Source organism: Oncorhynchus kisutch, linkage group LG19 (genome assembly GCF_002021735.2).
Source record: "Oncorhynchus kisutch isolate 150728-3 linkage group LG19, Okis_V2, whole genome shotgun sequence".
Lineage (NCBI taxonomy): Eukaryota > Metazoa > Chordata > Actinopteri > Salmoniformes > Salmonidae > Oncorhynchus > Oncorhynchus kisutch.
This window is the reverse complement of record NC_034192.2, coordinates 60,493,719-60,517,012: the sequence shown is the minus strand read 5'-3', so window position 1 is coordinate 60,517,012 and position 23,294 is coordinate 60,493,719. Positions and strand designations below refer to the sequence as shown.

Sequence of the window (23,294 nt, the reverse complement as noted above, 5' to 3'; positions counted from 1 at the left end):
AGATCGAAAGAGTGATCACAGAGAGAATAGAACAAAGCTGACCCCTACAGGTTTGGTACTATAGTTGCTTTAAATGTAAACCCCGCCCACACTGTACTACGTCATGTCTGACTACTAGGAAGTAGATCGAGATTACATTTTGTCAACCTCCCTGTCCGAAGCGATATCTTCGAATAAGGTAACAAATGTTAGTATTTACTTATTTTGTCACTGGTCAAACTAACATTGCCACAATGTATGTATTACTATTGAGCTAGAGAGTAAAAGAAAGATGTAACGTTAGCTGGCCCACATAAAGTGAGTTTTCACAAAGCAAGTTGATCTAATTAGCTGCTGACTGTAGCTGGCTGACTAACGTTATCGCGCTGTTATTTTAGCTACGCAGATAATCACACCGTCAGCATTGAAGATTAGTTTAGTTTAGCTAGTCTTCGGGTTATATTTTTCAGCTGCTAGTTTGTGAAGAGGGTTAAATTGAAAGGGATAAAGTCACCTAGTTGGAGTGGGAAATCCCCAATGTAGAAAGTAAACAACACCGATTTGGACAATCTGATTAATCAGGCTGTAATACACAATTAGTTGGTATAAACAGCCTCAAACTAATGACTGCAAAATCGTTGAAATGTTTTACTACAAGCCACAATGTTGAATAAAATATATTTGAACTTAATCTACCGGTTGACGGTGGTGTTGGTCCTTTAGATGGTCGAAATTTAAGACAAGCCCTGCATTGTTAACCTGATTTAGAGCGCTGGGTGTTTTTATTTATTGAACCTTCATTTAACTAGGCAAGTCAGTTAATAACTAAATCTTAATTACAATAACGGCCTACCAAAATGTCTCGTGCGGGGACGGGGTCCTGGGGTTAAAATAGATACATAAATACAATATAAATATAGGACAAAACACATCACAACAAGAGACACCTTGGTTTGTTTACGTTTCTAGGTTTGTCTAGATGACGTAAACCTACAGCTCTGTCTTGTTGACAACTGTAGCAAACCCTAACTATTTTCCCTAACTGTAACCTATTCTCATAACCTGCTACGTTAATCCACTTAACCTCCACGTTAATTAACCTAACCTGCTACGAAAACAAACCATCTGTGCTGACAAATTGTCTGTAAGGTCCCTCAGTCGTGCAGCGAATTTCAAACACAGATTGAACCACAAAGTATTACCACACCGGTACTGAAGTTGACATTTCGATTACCTGGCACATGCACAAAACCATGTAAATGCCTGCTTGACTTCATTAGACGGAGCCATAATAAGAACAACCTAGTTAGTATGCCCATTGCCTGCATGTACTTCCGTCATGTGCTCATGCCTTCAGTCATGAACAAACATGTGTGCATGCGATGCATGCAGTCTAACTGCAGTCTGCAGGTACAACGACTTCAGAAAGTATTCACACCCCTTTGACTTATTCCACATTTTGTTGTGTTACAGCCTGAATTCAAAATGGATTAAATCATGTTTTTTCTTCTGTCGCCCATCTACACATAATGAATATGTTAAAACGTGTTTTTGAAAATGAAATACAGAAATATCTCATTTACATAAGTATTCGCACCCCTGAGTCAATGCATGTTAGAATCAACTTTGGCAGCGATTACAGCTGTGAGTCTTTCTGGGTAAATCTGTAAGAGCTTTGCACATCTAGATTGTACAACATTTGCCCATTTATTATTTTAAAAATTCTTCAAGCTCTGTCAAATTGGTTGTTGATCATTGCTAGACAACCATTTAAGTCTTGCCATAGATTTTCAAGCCGATTTAAGTCAAAACTGTAACTCGACTACTCAGGAACATTCATTGACCGCTTGGTAAGAAACTCCAATGTAGATTTGTCCATGTGTTTTTCGGGTTATTGTCCTGCTGAAAGGTGAATTAACCTCCCAGTGTCTGTTGAAAAGCATACTAAACCAGGTTTTACTCAACGATTTTGCCTGTGCTTAGCTCCATTCTGTTTATTTTTTATCCTGAAAAAGCTCTGCAGTAACATGATAACATAACATGATACCCATAACATGATGCAGCCACCACAATGCTTGAAAAGCGTGGGACTCAGTAATGTGTTGTATTAGATTTGCCCCAAACACAACACTTTGTATTCAGGACAAAAAGTTAATTGTTTGCCACATATTTTGCAGTATTACTTTAGTGCCTTGTTGCAAACAGGATGCATGTTTTGGAATATTTTATTCTGTACAGGCTTCCTTCTTTTCACTCTGTCAATTAGGTCAGTATTGTGGTGCAACTACAATGTTGTTGATCCATCCTCAGTTTTCTCCTATGACAGCCACTCTGTAATAGAGCGGTTTCCTTTCTCTCCGGCAACTGAGTTAGGAAGGATGCCTGTATCTTTGTAGTACCTGGGTGTATTGATACACCATCCAAAGTGTAATAAATTCACCATGCTCAAAAAAATAGTAAATGTCTCCTTTTTTGAATTCTTTTTTTTACCCATCTACCAATGGGTGCCCTTCTTTGTGAGGCATTGGAAAACCTCCCTGATCTTTGTGGTTCAATCTGCGTTTGAAATTCACTGCTCGACTGAGGGACCTTACAGATAATTTTGTGTGTGGGGTACAGAGATGAGATAGTCAATTCAAAAATCATGTTAAACACATTTTTTTTGCACAGAGAGTCCATGCAACTTATTATGCGACTTGCTAAGGACATCTATACTCCTGAACTTATTTAGGCTTACCATAACAAAGTGGTTGTAAACTTGTTTTATTATATTGGTAAACATTTCGAAAAATATAATTCCACTTTGACATTGTGTGGTATTGTGCATAGGTCAGTGCCCCCCCCCCCCAAAAAAATCTACATGTAATAAAAAATGTGGGAAAGGTCAAAGGGTATGAATACTTTGTGAAGGCGGTGTATATGAACTGTTTAGCTCATGGGCCAGGTGATAGAAACGCCAACGTCAGTACCTGGGCTCTAAAGGTCGGCTGATATGGATATTTTGTCTCACATTTCGAGCAGCTGAAAGACAAATGGCACAGAAAACAGGTAGAGAAAGTTAAAAAATAAATGTTATTCAACATTTGGGCTTGGAAAGGCACATGTGCACGATTTTGCAGTTATTAGTTTCAGGCTGTATATAAGTTACCAATTAATTGTGTATTACAGCGTGATTTAATCAGACTAAGTTGGACTGTTACTCAGCTAGCTATGTCTCAAACTCTCCAACCACGGGCTGGTGGCTCGTTAAGGCGCTTACAGATGGGCACGGATGGTCTCATAGACTTCAATGGGAGTAGCGCAGCAGGCGGAAAACGCAAGACGCACGGTCAGTGCTGTTCGCTCCAGTGAGCGGTGCTCATATATGAAATTAGCCGATGTCTTGAGCGGCGTTCATCTTGTAAACCAATTAATGACAATATTCGAGCTGACAACAATCGGGACCGTTTGTCACTACACACGGTAGGCGGATTTCCTCGCGGTTCAATTGCCTTTTACCCGCCTGTAAGCGCCTTAAGTTAAGTCAGCTGTACAACTTTTTCTTGTGACAACTTGTTCTGTACACTGAGTTCCATGTATTGCATAACGAGCTCCTTTTTTTATAAAGATAGCCGTGTAGTCTACTGTAGGGTTTCTGTCTTTTCACAACGTTTTTTTTTTTGTCTCTCTTTACAGTTCTCTACTACCTCTACCACAGTGACAAAGTGTTGAGGCAGAGGACCATGTTATTCAAACCACTCAGAAGATAGTTTTAATCGCACTTTTTAAAACATGGACACACTGAAATCCTCCCGTGTTTATTTCCAACGCTAATAAATGTGATCATTATTGATCATTTTATATACAAGGGAAATAACTATCTTATTGCCAGACAGTGAGTGGCACAGTACATTCCCATTCAACTCAATGGAAGTTCCAGTCACACCAATTCTACCCTCTAACTCTACCCTGCCTACACCTTTCCCTCTGCACCCGGCCGTGGCCCCATCAGTCCAGCTTGGATTTACCATCCTCTACACTACTCTCTACGGAAGTCTCTTCTTGGTAGTCTACGTTCAGCTCTGGCTCCTCTTTCTCTACCGACACAAGCGCTGGAGCTACCAGAGTGGGTTTCTGTTCCTCTGTCTTCTCTGGGCGGCTCTTCGTACCACTCTGTTCTCTTTCTACTTCCACAATGCCCTGGAAGCCAATCATCTGGCCACAGTGTTTTATTGGCTCCTTTACTGCTTCCCAGTCTGTCTGCAGTTCTTCACCCTCAGTCTCATCAACCTCTACTTCACTCAGGTAAGACGCATATATTATATCTTAGATCACATGACATGCTTGCGGGACATGTTTTTCTGAGTTATGATTTGTTATGAAAGCACTAGTCTTGACACTCGTGACAGATTTTTAAATCGAGAAGCTGGCCGGCGCACGCAAGTTTTGGTTTTCAGGTCTGAGACTATCTAAGTATTTGTTAAAGACTAGTATGTGTTCACTTGAACTATCGTCTGGTTTCTATTCTCCTTTGTGTGGACAGGTATTACTCAAAGTGAGAGAGAAGTACAACCCTGACACTGAGCCCGGCAATGGACTGTGAGTTCCACTTCCCTAAAAAAAAATGACTTGCTCTTGTGTGTCCTTTTTTTTTTTTGTGGTTTTGAAGTAGCTTTATTTAAAACATTTGCATTGACACGTCTCACTCTTCTCAGATGTTGGGCGCGGTGCTTCTATACCACCCTGAGTGGTGTGTTCCTGTGTGTCAACGTGGTGTGTGCTGCTCTCGGCTGGAACGGGGGCAGTGGAGGAGCAGGAACTAAAACATGGAGTCTGGTTCTGATTCGAGTGCTGGTCAACGACCTGCTTTTCATCTTTGAGGCTGTCTGTCTAGCTGCACTACTGCTTCTGTTAACCCGACGCTCCCCATCCACCAGCCCTTACCTGCATAGTAAGGTGAGTCCAGACTGTAGCCCTTACCTGCATAGCAAGGTGAGTCCAGACTGTAGCCCTTACCTGCATAGCAAGGTGAGTCCAGACTGTAGCCCTTACCTGCACAGTAAGGTGAGTCCAGACTGTAGATATCCACCTGCATAGTAAGGTGAGTCCAGACTGTAGATATTCACCTGCACAGTAAGGTGAGTCCAGACTGTAGATATTCACCTGCACAGTAAGGTGAGTCCTGACTGTAGATATCCACCAGCCCTTACCTGCACAGTAAGGTGAGTCCAGACTGTAGATATCCACCTGCATAGCAAGGTGAGTCCAGACTGTAGATATCCACCTGCATAGCAAGGTGAGTCCAGACTGTAGATATTCACCTGCACAGTAAGGTGAGTCCTGACTGTAGATATCCACCTGCACAGTAAGGTGAGTCCTGACTGTAGCCCTTACCTGCACAGTAAGGTGAGTCCAGACTGTAGATATCCACCTGCACAGTAAGGTGAGTCCAGACTGTAGATATCCACTTGCACAGTAAGGTGAGTCCAGACTGTAGATATTCACCTGCACAGTAAGGTGAGTCCTGACTGTAGATATCCACCAGCCCTTACCTGCACAGTAAGGTGAGTCCAGACTGTAGATATCCACCTGCATAGCAAGGTGAGTCCAGACTGTAGATATCCACCTGCATAGCAAGGTGAGTCCAGACTGTAGATATTCACCTGCACAGTAAGGTGAGTCCTGACTGTAGATATCCACCTGCACAGTAAGGTGAGTCCTGACTGTAGCCCTTACCTGCACAGTAAGGTGAGTCCAGACTGTAGATATCCACCTGCACAGTAAGGTGAGTCCAGACTGTAGATATCCACCTGCACAGTAAGGTGAGTCCAGACTGTAGATATCCACCTGCACAGTAAGGTGAGTCCAGACTGTAGATATCCACCTGCACAGTAAGGTGAGTCCAGACTGTAGATATCCACCTGCACAGTAAGGTGAGTCCAGACTGTAGATATCCACCAGCCCTTACCTGCACAGTAAGGTGAGTCCTGACTGTAGCCCTTACCTGCACAGTAAGGTGAGTCCAGACTGTAAATATCCACCAGCCCTTACCTGCACAGTAAGGTGAGTCCTGACTGTAGCCCTTACCTGCACAGTAAGGTGAGTCCAGACTGTAGATATCCACCTGCACAGTAAGGTGAGTCCAGACTGTAGCCCTTACCTGCACAGTAAGGTGAGTCCAGACTGTAGTTAATCAGCTATTCCTTAAAAGCGAATTCAACATAACAATTTTGTATTCTCTAGTCAGGGATGTGATTCTTCCCTAAAATAATTCATGCTTTTATGACATTCATTCTCCACTAACTGTAACTGACCTAGCTATTCCTAACCGTATCCCCAAGCAAATTGGGAGGAAGTGTCTGGTGAATGAGAAATGGGACAACCTTATAGTAGAATATCTAGTTATAGTGATGGAGAACGTTCTTATTGCTAAAAACATACCTGATAAATATGGACCATGCATGGTCTAATATGGTCAAATAATTTTACCAAAATGTTATTGGGTTTATTTCTGGAGGTGGAAATGTTATATTTTAGATGGTGTCAGCGTAATTTTATTTGAATTAATTTTGAAGTTGAATTGAGTAGTTCTAAGCCGATTAGTACTACATGCAGATTGGTATGTATCTTCTTCCCCCAGGGAACAACCGTGTGCCAGACTGCAGTACTAGGAGCAGGTGTAATATTGCTCTTTGCTAGTCGAGCATGTTACAACCTGGCTGTTCTCATACTGTCCCAGAATCACAGAGTGGAGTCCTTTGACTTTGACTGGTACAATATCTCTGACCAGGTAAAGTGCTTTATTCATGTACACTGAACAAAAAATGTCAAGGCAACATGCAACCATTTCAAAGATTTTACTGAGTTACAGTTCATATATATACAGTGGGGAGAACAAGTATTTGATACACTGCCGATTTTGCAGGTTTTCCTACTTACAAAGCATGTAGAGGTCTGTAATTTTTTAAAATCATAGTTACACTTCAACTGTGAGAGACCGAATCTAAAACAAAAATCCAGAAAATCACATTGTATGATTTAAATAATTAATTTGCATTTTATTGCATGACCTAAGTATTTGATACATCAGAAAAGCAGAACTTAATATTTGGTACAGAAACCTTTTGTAGGATCTCTGTAATTGTAAATGTTTCCTGTAGTTCTTGACCAGGTTTGCACACACTGCAGCAGGGATTTTGGTCCTCTCCTTCATACAGACCGTCTCCAGATCCTTCAGGTTTCGGGGCTGTCGCTGGGCAATACGGACTTTCAGCTCCCTCCAAAGATTTTCTATTGGGTTCAGGTCTGGAGACTGGTTAGGCCACTCCAGGACCTTGAGATTCTTCTTATGGAGCCACTACTTAGTTGCCATGGCTGTGTGTTTTGGGTCGTTGTCATGCTGGAAGACCCAGCCACGACCCATCTTCAATGCTCTTACTGAGGGAAGGTGGTTGTTGGCCAAGATCTTGCGATACATGGCCCCATCCATCCTCCCCTCAATACGGTGCAGTCGTCCTGTCCCCTTTGCAGAAAAGCATCCCCAAAGAATGAAGTTTCCACCTCCATGCTTCACGGTTGGGGGGATGGTGTTCTTGGGGTTGTACTCATCCTTCTTCTTCCTCCAAACACGGCGAGTGGAGTTTAGACCAAAAAGCTCTATTTTGGTCTCATCAGACCACATGACCTTCTCCCATTCCTCCTCTGGATCATCCAGATGGTCAATGGCAAACTTCAGATGGGCCTGGACATAAACTGGCTTGAGCAGGGGGACCTTGCGTGCGCTGCAGGATTTTTATCCATGACTGAGTAGTGTGTTACTAATGGTTTTCTTTTTAGACTGTGGTCCCAGCTCTCTTCAGGTCATTGACCAGGTCCTGCCATGTGATTTTGGGCTGATCCCTCACCTTCCTCATGATCATTGATGCCCCACGAGGTGAGATCTTGCATGGAGCCCCAGACCGAGGGTGATTGAACATCATCTTGAACTTCTTCCATTTTCTAATAATTGCGCCAACAGTTGTTGCCTTCTCACCAAGCTGCTTGCCTATTGTCCTGTAGCCCATCCCAGCTTTGTGCAGGTCTACAATTGTATCCCTGATGTCCTTACACAGCTCTCTGGTCTTGGCCATTGTGTAGAGGTTGGAGTCTGTTTGATTGTGTGGACAGGTGCAGTTAATACAGGTAATGAGTGGAGAACAGAAGGGCTTCTTAAAGAAAAACTAACAGGTCTGTGAGAGCCGGAATTCTTACTGGTTGGTAGGTGATCAAATACTTATGTCATGCAATAAAATGCAAATTAATTACTTAAAAATGTGATTTTCTGGATTTTTGTTTTAGATACCGTGTCTCACAGTTGAAGTGTACCTATGATAAAAATTACAGACCTCTACATGCTTTGTAAGAAGGAAACGCTGCTGATTTTGCAGGTTATCAAATACTTCTTCTCCCCACTGTATGTATGTGTGTATGTATATATATGTATGTATGGAAATCAGTCAATTGATATGATTACATTAGGCGCTAATCTATGGATTTCCTATAACTGGGCAGGGGTGCAGCCATTGGTGGGCCTGGGAGGGCAAAGGCCCACCCACTGGGGAGCCTAGCAACAGTTCTGGTGGACATTCCTGCAGTCATCATGCCAATTGCACGCTCCTTCAAAACTTGAGACATCTGTGGCGTTGTTGTGACACATCTGCACATTTTAGAGTTTCCTTTTATTGTCCCCACACCTGTGTAATGAACAAGCTGTTTAATCGGCTTATTGAAATGCTCACTAACAGGGACGGAAACGCGTTTGTGCACAACATTTGAGAGAAATAATGTTTGCGTCTGGAAAATAATTTCAGCTCATGAAACATGGGACCAACACTTTACATGTTGAGTTTTATATTTTTGTTCAGTATAGTTAACATACAAAACCGTTTAATTGATTCAGTGACATTGGCAAGATGTCACTGGGAAATCTGTCTAAGGGGATCTATTTGAGAAAGAATCTCTCTCTAATGTTGATACATTATCAGTAGTGATGTCGTCGTCCGTAGCGATGTCGTCCATAGCGATGGGGATGCAAGCTGATTTTTAGATCAGTGACTCTGGAGTCCGTCTGCAATGTAGTCTCAACCTCAAACATGTACAATAACACAGTGCTTGTCTTTCCTCAGGCTGACCTGCGTAGTGAACTGGGAGACCGGGGTTACTTGGCGTTCGGTGTAATTCTCTTCATATGGGAGCTGCTTCCCACCAGCCTCCTCATCCTCATCTTCAGAGTCCGCCAACCACCTCAAGAAGATGTTAGTTTCTGTTCTCTTTCTCTCCTGACCAGCCCTCTAGGGTCGCTCTCCCTACGTTTCCTGACCAGACCTCTAGGGTCGCTCTCCCTACGTTTCCTGACCAGACCTCTAGGGTCGCTCTCCCTACGTTTCCTGACCAGACCTCTAGGGTCGCTCTCCCTACGTTTCCTGACCACACCTCTAGGGTCGCTCTCCCTACGTTTCCTGACCACACCTCTAGGGTCGCTCTCCCTACGTTTCCTGACCACACCTCTAGGGTCGCTCTCCCTACGTTTCCTGACCACACCTCTAGGGTCGCTCTCCCTACGTTTCCTGACCACACCTCTAGGGTCGCTCTCCCTACGTTTCCTGACCACACCTCTAGGGTCGCTCTCCCTACGTTTCCTGACCACACCTCTAGGGTCGCTCTCCCTACGTTTCCTGACCACACCTCTAGGGTCGCTCTCCCTACGTTTCCTGACCACACCTCTAGGGTCGCTCTCCCTACGTTTCCTGACCACACCTCTAGGGTCGCTCTCCCTACGTTTCCTGACCACACCTCTAGGGTCGCTCTCCCTACGTTTCCTGACCACACCTCTAGGGTCGCTCTCCCTACGTTTCCTGACCACACCTCTAGGGTCGCTCTCCCTATGTTTCACTTCACCTATGTTTGGTTTCCATTTCTGGATTTGTATGTGTAGTCCCATTCTGACGTGTTTCTTCCTTCTGTCGCAGGGCTGTAGTATGCCCAACAGCAACAGAGTACCGCGGCCGTACTTCTTTGATGACCCAGCAGGGGAAGACGCTGACTCGGGTGTTCCTTGGGTCAACAGCTCACATCCACACCAAAGGTAATAAACTGTTGAACATTACCCGGGTTGGGGCAAAACCTTGTGAAAATTGGAATTTCAGTCTACTTTCTGAATTCAAATGGTATTTATTGGCCCTAACCTTGGACTTTTACCTAATTGTGTAATAATCAATTCACCTGTATGGTTATTTACAACAACAAATGATTTACTGTTCACACTGTTGTCTCCATTTCACCAGCTGGTATGGATCCATCAAGGAGACGACACCTCTCGTCTTCGCCAGTAACCCTCTGGACCAGAACCAACACCACTCCTTTTACTCTACACCACAGAACTAACTGATCCTCTGTCCCAAATGGCAACCTAATTCCCTTTTTATAGTGCACTACTTTTAACCAGGGACCATAGGGCTCTAGTCAAATGTACTGCACTATGTAGGTTAGAGGATGCCATTTGGGACGCGCCTTGATCCTGTCTGTCTGCAGTGAAGCGCTCTATCTCAGGTTGCTAAAAGGCGCTGCGCGGTCGAGCCGACATCTACTTTGGTCATGCAGCATTTACAGTGAGTCGGCGCGTCCGTACTTCGCCGAGCTGTTGTCAAGGAAGTGAGTTTATGTTTTTATACAGAACCTCCCGCCCTCGCCTACCGTCAACCAATCATTCCAATGCGGAGCTATACGGAACCTTCCGCATTGTTACAGCATTTGGGGAGGCGCACGGCGATTGTGGTACAGAGCTCAGTTTGGCCTCTGGAGGCTCTGAAATTGTCACCCTCCCATACGGAGCCTCAAACCACATTTTCAAATCCAGCATAAATTGGCTTTGATCGCTTCCAGCTGCAGACAGCAATACCTCCATTCCAATTGACTGGTGTTTTTGCACACACAAAAAAAACACAACCTCATCACTAAATAGAGTAACTATGCACCTTTTTTCTCAAATTTATTGATCAACTGATGACCGATATCTCCAACGGAGCCTCGTTTTTTTATTCCTATGATTGGTCGCAATGTGTTTTGTCCTCTGACCTGTGTATTCATTAGATTTGATTGCAGTCTCTGTGCTATTTCATGTCGACTCCTTGTCAGTCAATGCCATGTCAACGGAGGTGGTAAGAGGACAAACACTGACACTCAGGCTATATTCATTCCATTATAGAAAGTTTATTTTCAACTTTTCTGACAGGACTAAATGTCATTATTTTGTAAAGGTATTGTTTCCTACTTGCCGTCTAGCTTAAAGGCACTGTAAAATTGGCATGACCACTTTCATAAGTAATGCAGACAACAGATTAGTTTTGTCATTTTATGTGATTGTACATTGAAGTAAACTAACTTATTTAATCAGATATCACCTGTCGTTTTAGCAGTTATGGACCAAATACCTCTTCCTTCTCACCAGCATCCATTTTATAAGGGAATTTTCTAGGTGCTTCATAGCGAAACAGAATATACTCCGATTGTGTAAATGTGTGATTACACTGAACAAAAAAAGCACATGTAAAGAGTTCTCGTGTTTTTATGAGCTGAAATAAAAGATCCAGAAATGTTCCATACAAATGAAAAAGCTTTCTCTCGAATTTTGTGCAGTGAGCATTTCTTATTGTTGCCAAGATTATCCATCCACCTGACAGGTGTGGCATATCAAGAAGCTGCTTAAACAGCATGATCATTACACAGGTGCACCTTGTGCTGGTGGACAATCAAGGGCCACTCTAAAAATGTGCCGTTTTTGTCACAACACAATGCCACAGATGTCTCAGTTTGAGGGAGCATGGAATAAAATTTGATTAAAATTGGCATGCTGACTTGAATGTCCACCAGGATGGTCAATGTTTATTTCTCTACCATAAATTGCCTCATGTCATTTTATGGCTGCATTTCTGCCCAGTCATGTGAAATCCATAGATTAGGACATTTATTTCTATTGACTCCATAAATAATTGTTGCGTTTATATTTTTGTTCAATATGAGTCAACACAAGGGAACCAAAAAATCATTCTAGGTTGGTGCTCTTTTCCTCAGTTTAGGGCTGGATTCAATCGACATCGCCTTAAAGGTAATTTCCTAGAGCCGACATGTGCAGCGTTGACCGTGAATGCAGTCTCTGGGACTCCGGGAACATTACCTTTAATTGTCAATAGTGCTATGGAGCAAATTGTCAATGCTATGGATTGATTGAAGAGCCCCTACACTACCACTATAGTAAATGTGAAAAAACGAAGAGGGAACACAGGGGCGATAGGTTTTCCACCAGCTGAGTAGTTTGTGTTGGTCTGTCTTTTCTAGACAGCAGAGATGAATATTCGGCTCCCGATAGTGAACCCAGCCATGAATATTCGGCTCCCGATAGTGAACCCGTTGATGTAGTACATCCCAACAAAGACATGACGTGAGCTCTGACAACAGCAACATTTCATTGGTTTATTCTGCAGTATGTACAGATCATAGTAAAACTATACAGTATGTACAGGTTAAATCAACCCACTTCCTTATTAAGTTATAATAATCCCGCCCGCAGCAAAATCTTGAGAAATCAGAAATTACAAAAACAGAAAGTATAATCTCATCACTCAGGACGCTATGGCTACACCCTATTCCCTAGATAGTACACTATTTCCAACCAGAGACCTATGCACTACGTAGGGAATAGGGGGCCCATTTCAGACATTGCTTTAACTCAAAAAGGGTCTGGCTTCCATGTAACACAGTCTGACAAGCAGGACAATAAGGGGGATACATTTTACAGTGATGAAGAAAAAGCAACCTCTCACAGTTGGATTGACTCCACGGTAGAAGGAGAAGTAGCAGTGACCTGAGATTTAAAACACTCGTCCACTTTGCTGTCACTGACCAAGAAATCAGCTCTCCGGTGAAGTCTGTATTTGAAGAAGTCAGGTCTATTTAAAGAAATCAGGTCTGAGGTTCGGTCTGAATTTGAAGAAGTCCGGTCTCCGGTCAGGTCTGTATTCGAAGAAGTCCGGTCTCCGGTCAGGTCTGTATTTGAAGAAGTTCGGTCTCCGGTCAGGTCTGCATTTGAAGATGTCCGGTCTCCGGTCAGGTCTGCATTTGAAGAAGTCCGGTCTCCGGTCTGCATTTGAAGAAGTCCGGTCTCCGGTCAGGTCTGTATTTGAAGAAGTTCGGTCTCCGGTCAGGTCTGTATTCGAAGAAGTTCGGTCTCCGGTCAGGTCTGTATTTGAAGAAGTCCTGTCTCCGGTCAGGTCTGTATTCGAAGAAGTTCGGTCTCCGGTCAGGTCTGTATTCGAAGAAGTTCGGTCTCCGGTCAGGTCTGTATTTGAAGAAGTCCAGTCTCCGGTCAGGTCTGTATTTGAAGAAGTCCCGTCTCCGGCCAGGTCTGTATTTGAAGAAGTTCGGTCTGTGTGTTTGAATATCACTCCTCAGTATTGGGTGAAGAGTGGTGAAACAAAACACCTGCATATGGATCGTAAGATGTCAGGCAGTTGAAAAAGAAAATAATCTTGCTTTTAATATGTTCCAACAACAAAATGGTTGTTCCTTCTTCCTCTCTCTTTGGCTGTCTGAGTTTAAACAGCACAAAATGCAGAGCCAGGAGGGGAAAAAGAGAAAAAATAAAATACATCTCTTATTATTGATTGGTAATCAATAATGTATTGATTGATAAGTCAGTTCCCAGAATGCATCAGTAGGCATGTATCAGTGGTCAGGAGGAGGGGTTGTGGTCTCGAGCTTGCGGAGACGACGGCGCCTCAGCTCTGAAGGGTTGGGCTCTCCGTCTTCGCCGACTTCCTCTCCATCTCCTTCCTCTTCATCCCGCTTGTCTTCACTGTCGTCCATCGTGGTAGAGTCTGGCTGGGAGAAACCTGTGGCCCCATTCACAGCTTCAGGTTCAGCGGCTAGAGAGTAAGAGACAGAGGAGCGAAACAAAAGTGAGAAAATGTGTCTACAGTGTAAATAAAACACACCGCTTCAAAATCCCACTAACAGCTGGTCCAGATTCCTACAAAATGATTCATGTTCACTTCACAATATCAGTCAGTCAATAGGAGGACTTACCTGTACTGCTCTGAGAGTCATTCTCCTGGTTCTCCTGGGTTTCTGCACTAGTGGAGGGAGGAGATGATCCGCTGGCCTCTCCAGCAGCGCTGCTGGTTTCTGACTGAGGAGGACTGAGGAGCAAAGGAGTAGCATGATAATCATAGGCTAAACAATAAATGGAAATGTTGACCCACGTACAAATGAAAACAAGGCATCATTACGTGAGCGTGGCGACGGTAGTGAGGTAGTGGTGGATGTTGAGCATGGCAGCGTCCAGTAGAGTGTGGATGTTGTGGAGACACTGCAGTCTGGCCTCCAGGCCTCTACGGCCCCCCTGCTCCAGCTCCCTCAGCTCAGCCTCTGACATGGTGGACAGGGCTGGGGGAGGAGGGGGCATGGATGACACTGGGACAGAACACACAGCATAACAAGGTTATTCAAGATACCAGCCTTAATACAGATTTGTGAACATCTTAGCCCTCCCTCGGCAACAGCCCTCCCTTGGCAACAGGGTAGATAAGAACAAAACTGTTGCTAGAAATGTTGAAAATGGTGGCCCATCTACAATACTATTTTCATGATGGAGGCTTCCTTTATAAGTGAAGGAGTAAGTAGGAATGAATCCAGATCTTACCAAACGGTGGAGGTGGTGGCATAGTCAGCCACGGAGCTGAGGGGAATGGTGGGGGTGGGAAGGAGGGGAAGGGGAACCCAGGCATAGGGCCTCCTGGAGCAGGAGCAGCACCGACTGTACTGGCCCCTGTGGAATGACTGGTACCTGATTCACACAAGAAGAAATTATGACTTCAAATGTTCACAGAATGTTAGGACAGACACTTTAGGGCTGGTCTTCCAGACCCAGAGGAAGTCTAGTCCTGGACCAAAAAGCTCAATTGAGAATCTGTATTGAACGAGCCATTTCATCATCTAGGTCAGAGAAACCTCTAATTGACTAGAATGTAAAGATTGGTCTGCGTCTACCCTCCCATTCAGAAAAGACTGACAATTTGACAGGTTCCTTAGTACCAGAGAGTAGAAATGAGACTCACCAGCGCCCTGAGTCTGAGCCGCCTCTGTGGCCCCAGGGGCGTCTGTGGCCCCTGGGGCAACGTGAGCATCAGCAGGGGGAGCCGCTCCAGGGAAGGGGCCCCAGAAAGGAAACAGCCCTGGGGGGAAGTGGGGCATCATTCCAGGGCCAACTAGATGAGACAAGGGGACAAGAGGACACATGTCAGTCAGCCGCTTGAGAGTCAATCCAGTTTACAACTAGTAATTTCATGAAACTATTAGTGGGTTTCTATCAGAAATCTACTAACTTCATGAAACTAAACTCAGAAAAAAAAGAAAGGTCCCTTTTTTTAGGACCCTGTCTTTCAAAGATAATTTGTAAAAATCCAAATAACTTCACAGATCATTATAAAGGTTTTAAACACTGTTTCCCATGCTTGTTCAATGAACCATAAACAATTAATGAACATGCACCTGTGGAACAGTCGTTAAGACACTAACAGCTTACAGACGGTAGGCAATTAAGGTCACAGTTCTGAAAACTTAGGACACTAAAGAGGCCTTTCTACTGACTCTGAAAAACACAAAAAGAAAGATGCCCAGGGTCCCTGCTCATCTGCATGAACGTTCCTTAGGCATGGGCTTGTAGGCCTGTTGTAAGGCAGGTCCTCACCAGACATCACTGGCAACAACGTCGCCTATGGGCACAAACCCACCATCACTGGATCAGACAGGACTGGCAAAAAGTGCTCTTCACTGATGGAAAGTCGCGGTTTTGTCTCACCAGGGGTGATGGTCGGATTCGCGTTTATCGGCGAAGGAATGAGCTTTACACCGAGGCCTGTACTCTGGAGCGAGATTGATTTGGAGGTGGAGGGTCCGTCATGGTGTGGGGCGGTGTGTCACAGCATTATCGGACTGAGCTTGTCGTCATTGCAGGCAATCTCTTCTTTTTTTTTTCTTCCCTTTTTCTCCCCAATTGTTTAGTAGCTACCATCTTGTCTCATCGCTACAACTCCCGTACGGGCTCCGGAGAGACGAAGGTTGAAAGTCATGCGTCCTCCGATACACAACCCAACCTAGCCGCACTGCTTCTTAACACAGCGTGCATCCAACCCGGAAGCCAGCCGCACCAATGTGTCGGAGGAAACACCGTTCACCTGGCAACCTTGGTTAGCGTGCACTGCACCCGGCCCGCCACAGGAGTCGCTGGTGCGCGATGAGACAAGGACATCCCTACTGACCAAACCCTCCTTAACCCGGACGACGCTAGGCCAATTGTGCGTCGCCCCCGGTCGCGGCCGGTTACGACAGAGCCTGGGCTCGAACCCAGAGTCTCTGATGGCAGAGCTGATAGGCCTCCCGGGTGGCGCAGTGGTTATTGCAGGCAATCTCAACGCTGTGCGTTTCAGGGAAGACATCCTCCTCCCTCATTTGGTACCCTTCCTGACATGACGCTCCAGCATGACAATGCCACCAGTCATACTGCTCATTCTGTGCATGATTTCCAGCCAGACAGGGCGGCAGGGTAGCCTAGTGGTTAGAGCATTGGACTAGTAACCGGAAGGTTACTGAGCTGACAAGGTACAAATCTGTCATTCTGCCCCTGAACAGGCAGTTAACCCACTGTTCCTAGGCCGTCATTGAAAATAAGAATTTGTTCTTAACTGACTTGCCTAGTTAAATAAAGGTAAAATAAATAAAAATGGCCAGCGAAGACCCCGGATCTCACACCCATTGAGCACATCTGGGACCTGTTGGATCGGAGGGTGAGGACTAGGGCCGTTCCCCCCAGAAATGTCCAGGAACTTGCAGGTGTCTTGGTGGAAGAGTGGGGTAATATCTCACAGCAAGAACTGGCAAATCTGGTGCAGTCCATGAGGAGATGCACTGCAGTACTTAATGCAGCTGGTGGCCACACCAGATACTGACTGTTACTTTTGATTTGGACCCCTCCCCCCCTTTGTTCAGGGACACATTATTAAATTTATGTTAGTCACATGTCTGTGGAACTTGTTCAGTTAATGTCTCAGTTGTTGAATCTTGTTACGTTCATACAAATATTAAGTTTGCCGAAAATAAACGCAGTTGACAGTGAGAGGACGTTTCATTTTTTGCTGAGTTTATTACTATATCAGATATATAGTAACTTCATGAAACGACTTCAAGGTTACTATCAGATATCAAAATATTTAAACTGTTCCAGTTTAACAGATGGAGCAATGGACGTGTTGCTCTGTGTGGTGCTACCCACCGTTCCCAGGTGGACCAGGGACAGGGGCGTTGGCGGGTGCTGCTGGGGCAGGAGGCTGGGCAGGGGCTGGGGTGGGAGGCTGATTGGGGTTAGAGGCCCGGAGTACATCCATACGACATGTAGGACACGTCTGTTGTCTCTGGAACCAGGAGCGAAGGCAACTGGGACACAAAATGAAGGAAAAGGTTAGTTAGCTACACAGAGTCTGGAACCAGGAACGAAGGCAACTGGGACACAAAATGAAGGAAAAGGTTAGTTAGCTACACAAAGTCTGGAACCAGGAGCGAAGGCAACTGGGACACAAAATGAAGGAAAAGTTTAGTTAGCTACACAGAGTCTGGAACCAGGAGCGAAGGCAACTGGGACACAAAATGAAGGAAAAGGTTAGTTAGCTACACAGAGTCTGGAACCGGGAGCGAAGGCAACTGGGATGTAAAATGAAGGATTGGTTAGTTAGCTACACAGAGTCTCTGAACCAGGAACGAAGGCAACTGGGACACAAAATGAAGGAAAAGGTTAGTTAGCTACACAAAGTCTGGAACCAGGAGCGAAGGCAACTGGGACATAAATATCAAAAATATTATCTTATTTTCTACTTTCTGATACCGTTCTGTCTAAAACAGGAATAGTATAGTAGTATCCATAAAATACCTAGAGTGGAAGATATGGTTGCAGGGAAGTTTCTTGGCTCCAGTCACCATCTCTTCACGACAGATGATACATACGTTGTCTGAAGCCAGCAGATCTTCAGGAGTGGCATCTGGGTAACTGCAGAGATACATATCCAGCTCATTGACCATGGACTAAGGATGTTTAGTCAATGTTTATCATCCTAAAATGATGAAAATGGTAAAAGAGGAACACATTTTTTCTTATTTTCTTCTTCCTGTTGTGGATACCCCAAAATAACAAACAAAACAGATGAATTGCACACTCACAGTGTATTCATGTTGCGGATGGCTCGCCGGGACATTATGGCATCAGTTACTGCTTTCTTGAACTGCCTAAAGAACAGAGGACAGAATCCAGAAATTCCGGTGTTCTAATGGTATCTTTTAACGGTATCTTTTAATCTAGGGTTTAGAGATTAGCGGTGTTGCTCACCTCATAGCCAGGTACATGGGCCGGATGGCGAATAGGGGGAAGGTGTGCACCTTTATCATGATGGTCATGAATGCCATGTACAGGAGGACCTTGATGAAACCTGGGAGGGAAGAGTGGAGAGATTTTTTACTGAAGTGGAATGTTATACATACATATATATGACCAGTTTCCTGGACACAAAACAAGCCTAGTCTTGGACAAAAACATGCTCAATGAACATGCTTTTCATTCTAAGAAATGTGAATTAACAAAGCTCAATGTGGACCCAAGAAACTGGACCTTTAAAGTTGCATAGCAAGTGTAGAGCATCTTTAGCAATATAGGTATCATACCAGTGTAGAGCATCTTTAGCAATATAGGTATACCAGTGTAGAGCATCTTTAGCAATATATAGGTATCATACCAGTGTAGAGCATCTTTAGCAATATAGGCATCATACCAGACCAGTGTAGAGCATCTTTAGCAATATAGGCATCATACCAGACCAGTGTAGAGCATCTTTAGCAATATAGGCATCATACCAGACCAGTGTAGAGCATCTTTAGCAATATAGGCATCATACCAGTGTAGAGCATCTTTAGCAATATAGGTATCATACCAGTGAAGAGCTCGGTGTAGAGAGTATATTTAGTGATACAGGTATCATACCAGTGTAGAGTATATTTAGTGATACAGGTATCATACCAGTGAAGAGCTCGGTGTAGAGAGTATATTTAGTGAGACAGGTATCATACCAGTGAAGAGCTCGGTGTAGAGCATGTAAACTGCTTTGTTGTCCCAGGGGTTGTCACTCTGGAGGTGAACAGTGTGGAGGGTGTACTTGATGAAGGTGGTGAGCACCATTGTCATCAGGATGGCATACTAAACAACAACAGTGTTATTATTCTGAGAAGTGTGCTGAAGTATAACCAATTGCTTTGATTCATCAAGACAATGAAAACTACTAATATATATATATATATAGCAGGTATATAGGAGTAAAGTGTCACATGACAGATTCAGAAAATGACCATTTCTGGTTTAACAAACCTCAAATCCAAAGACTAGTTGGACAGAGGCCCCTCGGGTGATGATACTGTGACAGGCATGGTTAACAAACAGGAAGTCCAGGATTCCCAGCAACACCATGAGAGCTGTGTGAGAGAGACACAATGATTTAGATCATCTGTCCATTCCTCCCAGTTATTTTGACTGAACACACTAGTACAGGCCGAGACTTTCTTGCCCCAGATATGCCAGTTGCGTTATCAAGCAATGTCGTATATTTGCATATAGCTTTATTTTAAGAAACACACTTGGTACAAAAAACACCAGTTTCACATGGCTGTGACTAAATCACTAACACTCCAATAAGTAGTAACAATTACAGTACTGAGATACTGTCTTTTAATAGACCCTACAGTGTATGACCCATACTGTACTGTAAACCACTGAAGGGCCCATTACAAAGATACTGAATATCACTGGATGGGCCTTTAACACCTTGAAGAGATATAACCCATACTCACAGAACACCCTGAAGTGGAAGACCCAGGATATATTAGGACTTCTCTCCATCTGAGTGAGAAGGTGGGGAAAATACCATCAGAACAGACAGACAGGTGCTTTCCTTTCACATTCATTGTCACTTTATAGACGGTAAACATGCTTCTTGTAAAGTAACGAAAATGTCTGAACTATGTGAAATATCTATACAAATGTGTTTAACATGTAACAGCCTCTCACAAAGTCCACCCTGTCCTCAGCCAGCCAGTGGAAGCACTTGATGAAGAGCAGCAGGGTGAAGAGGCCTACGAAGCGGGGAGAGAAGTCATCCCTGAACACGGTAAAGGCCAGACACGTCTCTGTGACAGCATACCAGGATCGCTCTATCAGATGCTGAAGGAAGAGGAAGTTGAATCTTAGTGATAACCGTTTTACACTATCGTACTGACCCAACCTGTACTGGCTTTGACATTTTGTTTTCAGATTTCCCTTTCCAGCGTCAGTCTAACAAATATGGTGGATGTGTAACCAAGACAACACAGCTCAGGAATGAGTAGAGGGTATGATGGTTGCCTAAGCAACAACAGCATTACATTACATAGAAGTCCAGTTCCACTTATTGAGAAATCCAGATCTGGTAATCTAATAAACCAAGCAGGAGTAAACAAACGCTGAAATAACATTTAAATTGGTCCATACCTCCATCTCCGCAGCTCTCAGCTGTCCGAAGAAGATTTTACGCATGAACTTTCCCAACAGGAACACCAACACAAACGCCTGGATGTACAACACCTGACACAAAGAGGAGAGGGAGGGAAAGCCACGTTACAGACCATACATCTGATAAACATATCAAACAGGGGAATGTAGAGAACTAGTGTGTACTCACTGCCATACTGGGGCTACTCTTAGTGAGGTAGACCACAGTGGGGTAGAACTGGTGTTTGAGAAAGTAGGCATGGGCAATCACAGCGCCAGTCAGAGCCAGACTGGTGGCAGTCACCAGGCCTGCACGCACCATGGTGTAGGCAGTATCTACAGCTGTGTGGTAGGACACACATACATCAGAATGTAGAGCAGGTTAGGATATTGTCATTTCATAATCCTGGCTGTTGGATAATCCAATTGCTTCCTTATAGCTCACTAGATAGCTAACAAGTAACAGTCACTGAATAAATACATGTATGTTGACAGCTGCCTAGGGGCCAAGTGTAAACAGAGCAATGTTTCAACTGTACAAAAATATAAAAGCGTAACATGCTACAATTTCGAAGATTTTACAAAGTTAGTTCATACAAGGAAATAAGTCAATTGAAACAATTTTCAGCTTCCATGAATTGTGTACAGATCCTTGCGACATGGGGCTGTGCATTATCCTGAAACATGAGGTGATGGTGGCAGATGAATGGCACAACAATGGGCCATAAGATCTCATCACGGTATCTCTGTGCATTTCAAATTGCCATCGATAAACTGCAATTGTGTTCGCTTTCCGTAGCTTATGCCTGCCCATACCATAACCCCACCGCCACCATGGGCCACTCAGTTCACAACGTTGATATCCGCAAACCGCTCACCCACACAATACACGTGGTCTGCTGTTGAGAGGTCGGTTGGATGTACTGCCAAATTCTCTAAAACAACATTGGAGGAGGCTTGTGGTAGAGAAATGAACATTAAATTCTCTGACAACAGCTCTGGTGGACATTCCTGCAGTCATCATGCCAATTGAACGCTCCTTCAAAACTTGAGCCATCTGTGGCAATTTGTTGTGTGACAAAACTGCACATTTTAGAGTGGCCTTTTATTGTCCCCAGCTAAATCAAATCAAACTTTGTCACGTGGGCCGAATACAACAAGTGTAGACCTCACAGTGAAATGCTTATTTACAAGCCCTTAACCAACCGTGCAGTTCAAGAGTAAAACGTTAATTTACCAAATATACGAATGTACAAAATTATAAAAAGTAACAATAAAATAACGAGGTTATATACAGGGGGTACTGGTACTGAGTCAGTGTTCAGGGGATACAGGTTAGTTGAGGTGATTTGTACATGTAGGTAGGGGTGAAGTGACTATGCATAGATAATAAACAGCGAGTAGCAGTAGGGTACTCAGCTTCTTGATATGCCACACCTGTCAGGTGGATATATTATCTTGGCATAGGAGAAATCCTCACGAACAGGGATGTAAACAAATTTGCGCAGAATTTCATAGAAATAAGCTTTTTGTGTGTATGACACATTTCTGGGATCTTTCATTTTTGCTCATGAAACATGGGATCAACACTATACATGTTGCGTTTACATTTTTGTTGAGTCTAGATTGACATCTTCACTCAATTTAATCAAGCCTTAATTTCGTTCAAACTAAAACTGCATTGTTGATATGCCATATTTAAATCTACCAAGCTAGGTAGATGTATCGGATGACAAGTTAATAACAAGATAGCTAACAAGACAGCCAATACATAGCTAGTTAACAATGCAATGTTATAGCTGAGGGGGGGTGTTAGCTAATCTGGGTTGGAAGGGACAGCTAGCTTGGCTGCTCTTGCTCTGCATAGCCAGCTATTCTGGTAGTTAGCTGTACAGTAATGTTACTGCAGTGCGAAACTAATATGGACAGCTAGCTAGCTAGCTAACGTTAGCTACTCACGGACTCGATGTCGTTTTTGTCACGGAATTCACTTGTTGATCTTGTTCCAACGCTTTGATTGGGGCGTTCACTATGATTACAAGATGTATCAAGTCCCTCAACTATATTACGACCAATTACTTTTCCCTTCTTCAAGCATTTCGCTGTCTATTTTAACTAACATTTATATACCCCAAGTCCCAAAGACGCCTGAGTCTCCGATACGTGTTTATCTTTGGCTTGCTCCTCCGAGTGGCCACCTCACTTCCGGGGAAATCCAAAGTAGCAAGAGAGGTTGAAATGAAGTGTGCAGAGAACAAACCTCTTTTCACATTATTTAAAGATAAATATTTCAATTATTTTGAAATGATCAGTAAATGTAAAAACAAAAAAAAGCAATACTCACCACAAAAGTATTTAACAAATTGAAAATGAATCTTGATAAGTAAATACTTCCTCCCTGTCTGTTGGGTTAATGCACTCGTTTGTATATTTGTTTTTTTGTATTTGTGTTCATAATAAAAAATGAGAGATTGAAGTGTATATGCGCTCGATGGAAACCGTTTGTTGGCTGTTAAACGAAGAAAAGCAATTAGACAACAAGCTGACGTTGCATTCCAATAGAAACGGTGACACTCGATTTACAGAATTCCCGTCGGTGCTGTAGCTAACTACCGTTAGACTGTTATCAATGGGAGTGCATGGGTTTTCACACCAGCGTACCCCGGTTTATTTTTTGGGCATTGGA

General features: G+C 43.8%; 2 protein-coding genes across 7 annotated transcripts; one reads left to right on the top strand and one right to left on the bottom strand.

Moving 5' to 3' along the window:
• The first annotated feature begins 72 nt into the window (after positions 1-72).
• On the top strand, positions 73-12,577 carry gpr137 (G protein-coupled receptor 137). Of its 4 annotated transcripts, none has more exons than XM_020453136.2 (8): positions 73-178; positions 3,655-4,263; positions 4,502-4,557; positions 4,674-4,914; positions 6,599-6,748; positions 9,123-9,251; positions 9,966-10,081; positions 10,281-12,577. In XM_020453136.2, the coding sequence occupies exons 2-8, from the start codon at positions 3,886-3,888 to the stop codon at positions 10,378-10,380; spliced, it is 1,170 nt and encodes a 389-aa protein (XP_020308725.1). In that variant the 5' UTR covers positions 73-178; positions 3,655-3,885; the 3' UTR covers positions 10,381-12,577. The 4 variants fall into 4 exon arrangements, with proteins under 4 accessions (XP_020308725.1, XP_020308727.1, XP_020308726.1 ...); XM_020453138.2 differs by having other exon boundaries at positions 108-187; XM_020453137.2 differs by lacking the exon at positions 73-178 and adding an exon at positions 2,874-3,027.
• LOC109910207 (E3 ubiquitin-protein ligase synoviolin-like) lies at positions 12,452-23,231 on the bottom strand. 3 transcript variants are annotated; one of them, XM_031797316.1, is made up of 16 exons: positions 22,568-22,832; positions 20,799-20,950; positions 20,609-20,701; positions 20,150-20,302; positions 19,933-19,981; positions 19,454-19,557; positions 19,159-19,285; positions 18,425-18,524; positions 18,259-18,324; positions 17,972-18,088; positions 17,321-17,481; positions 15,108-15,257; positions 14,693-14,836; positions 14,280-14,463; positions 14,077-14,189; positions 12,452-13,916 (listed from the first exon to the last, which is right to left on the bottom strand). In XM_031797316.1, the coding sequence occupies exons 2-16, from the start codon at positions 20,928-20,930 to the stop codon at positions 13,717-13,719; spliced, it is 1,893 nt and encodes a 630-aa protein (XP_031653176.1). In that variant the 5' UTR covers positions 20,931-20,950; positions 22,568-22,832; the 3' UTR covers positions 12,452-13,716. The 3 variants fall into 3 exon arrangements, with proteins under 3 accessions (XP_031653176.1, XP_031653177.1, XP_031653178.1); XM_031797317.1 differs by lacking the exon at positions 22,568-22,832 and adding an exon at positions 22,953-23,231 and having other exon boundaries at positions 13,458-13,916; XM_031797318.1 differs by having other exon boundaries at positions 13,458-13,916; positions 22,739-22,814.
• Positions 23,232-23,294: the final 63 nt, after the last annotated feature.

Bases quoted from the DNA above. Each gene is read 5' to 3' on its own strand.
- gpr137 (XM_020453136.2), top strand. From the start codon at position 3,886: ATGGAAGTTCCAGTCACACCAATTCTACCCTCTAACTCTACCCTGCCT. The intron at 4,915-6,598 runs GTGAGTCCAGAC...TTCTTCCCCCAG, and splicing joins GCCCTTACCTGCATAGTAAG to GGAACAACCGTGTGCCAGAC. The intron at 6,749-9,122 runs GTAAAGTGCTTT...GTCTTTCCTCAG, and splicing joins GGTACAATATCTCTGACCAG to GCTGACCTGCGTAGTGAACT.
- LOC109910207 (XM_031797317.1), bottom strand. From the start codon at position 20,930: ATGGTGCGTGCAGGCCTGGTGACTGCCACCAGTCTGGCTCTGACTGGC. The intron at 15,258-17,320 runs GTGGGTAGCACC...TGTCTCATCTAG, and splicing joins CCCTGGTCCACCTGGGAACG to TTGGCCCTGGAATGATGCCC. The intron at 14,190-14,279 runs GTAATGATGCCT...TTTGCTCCTCAG, and splicing joins ACTACCGTCGCCACGCTCAC to TCCTCCTCAGTCAGAAACCA.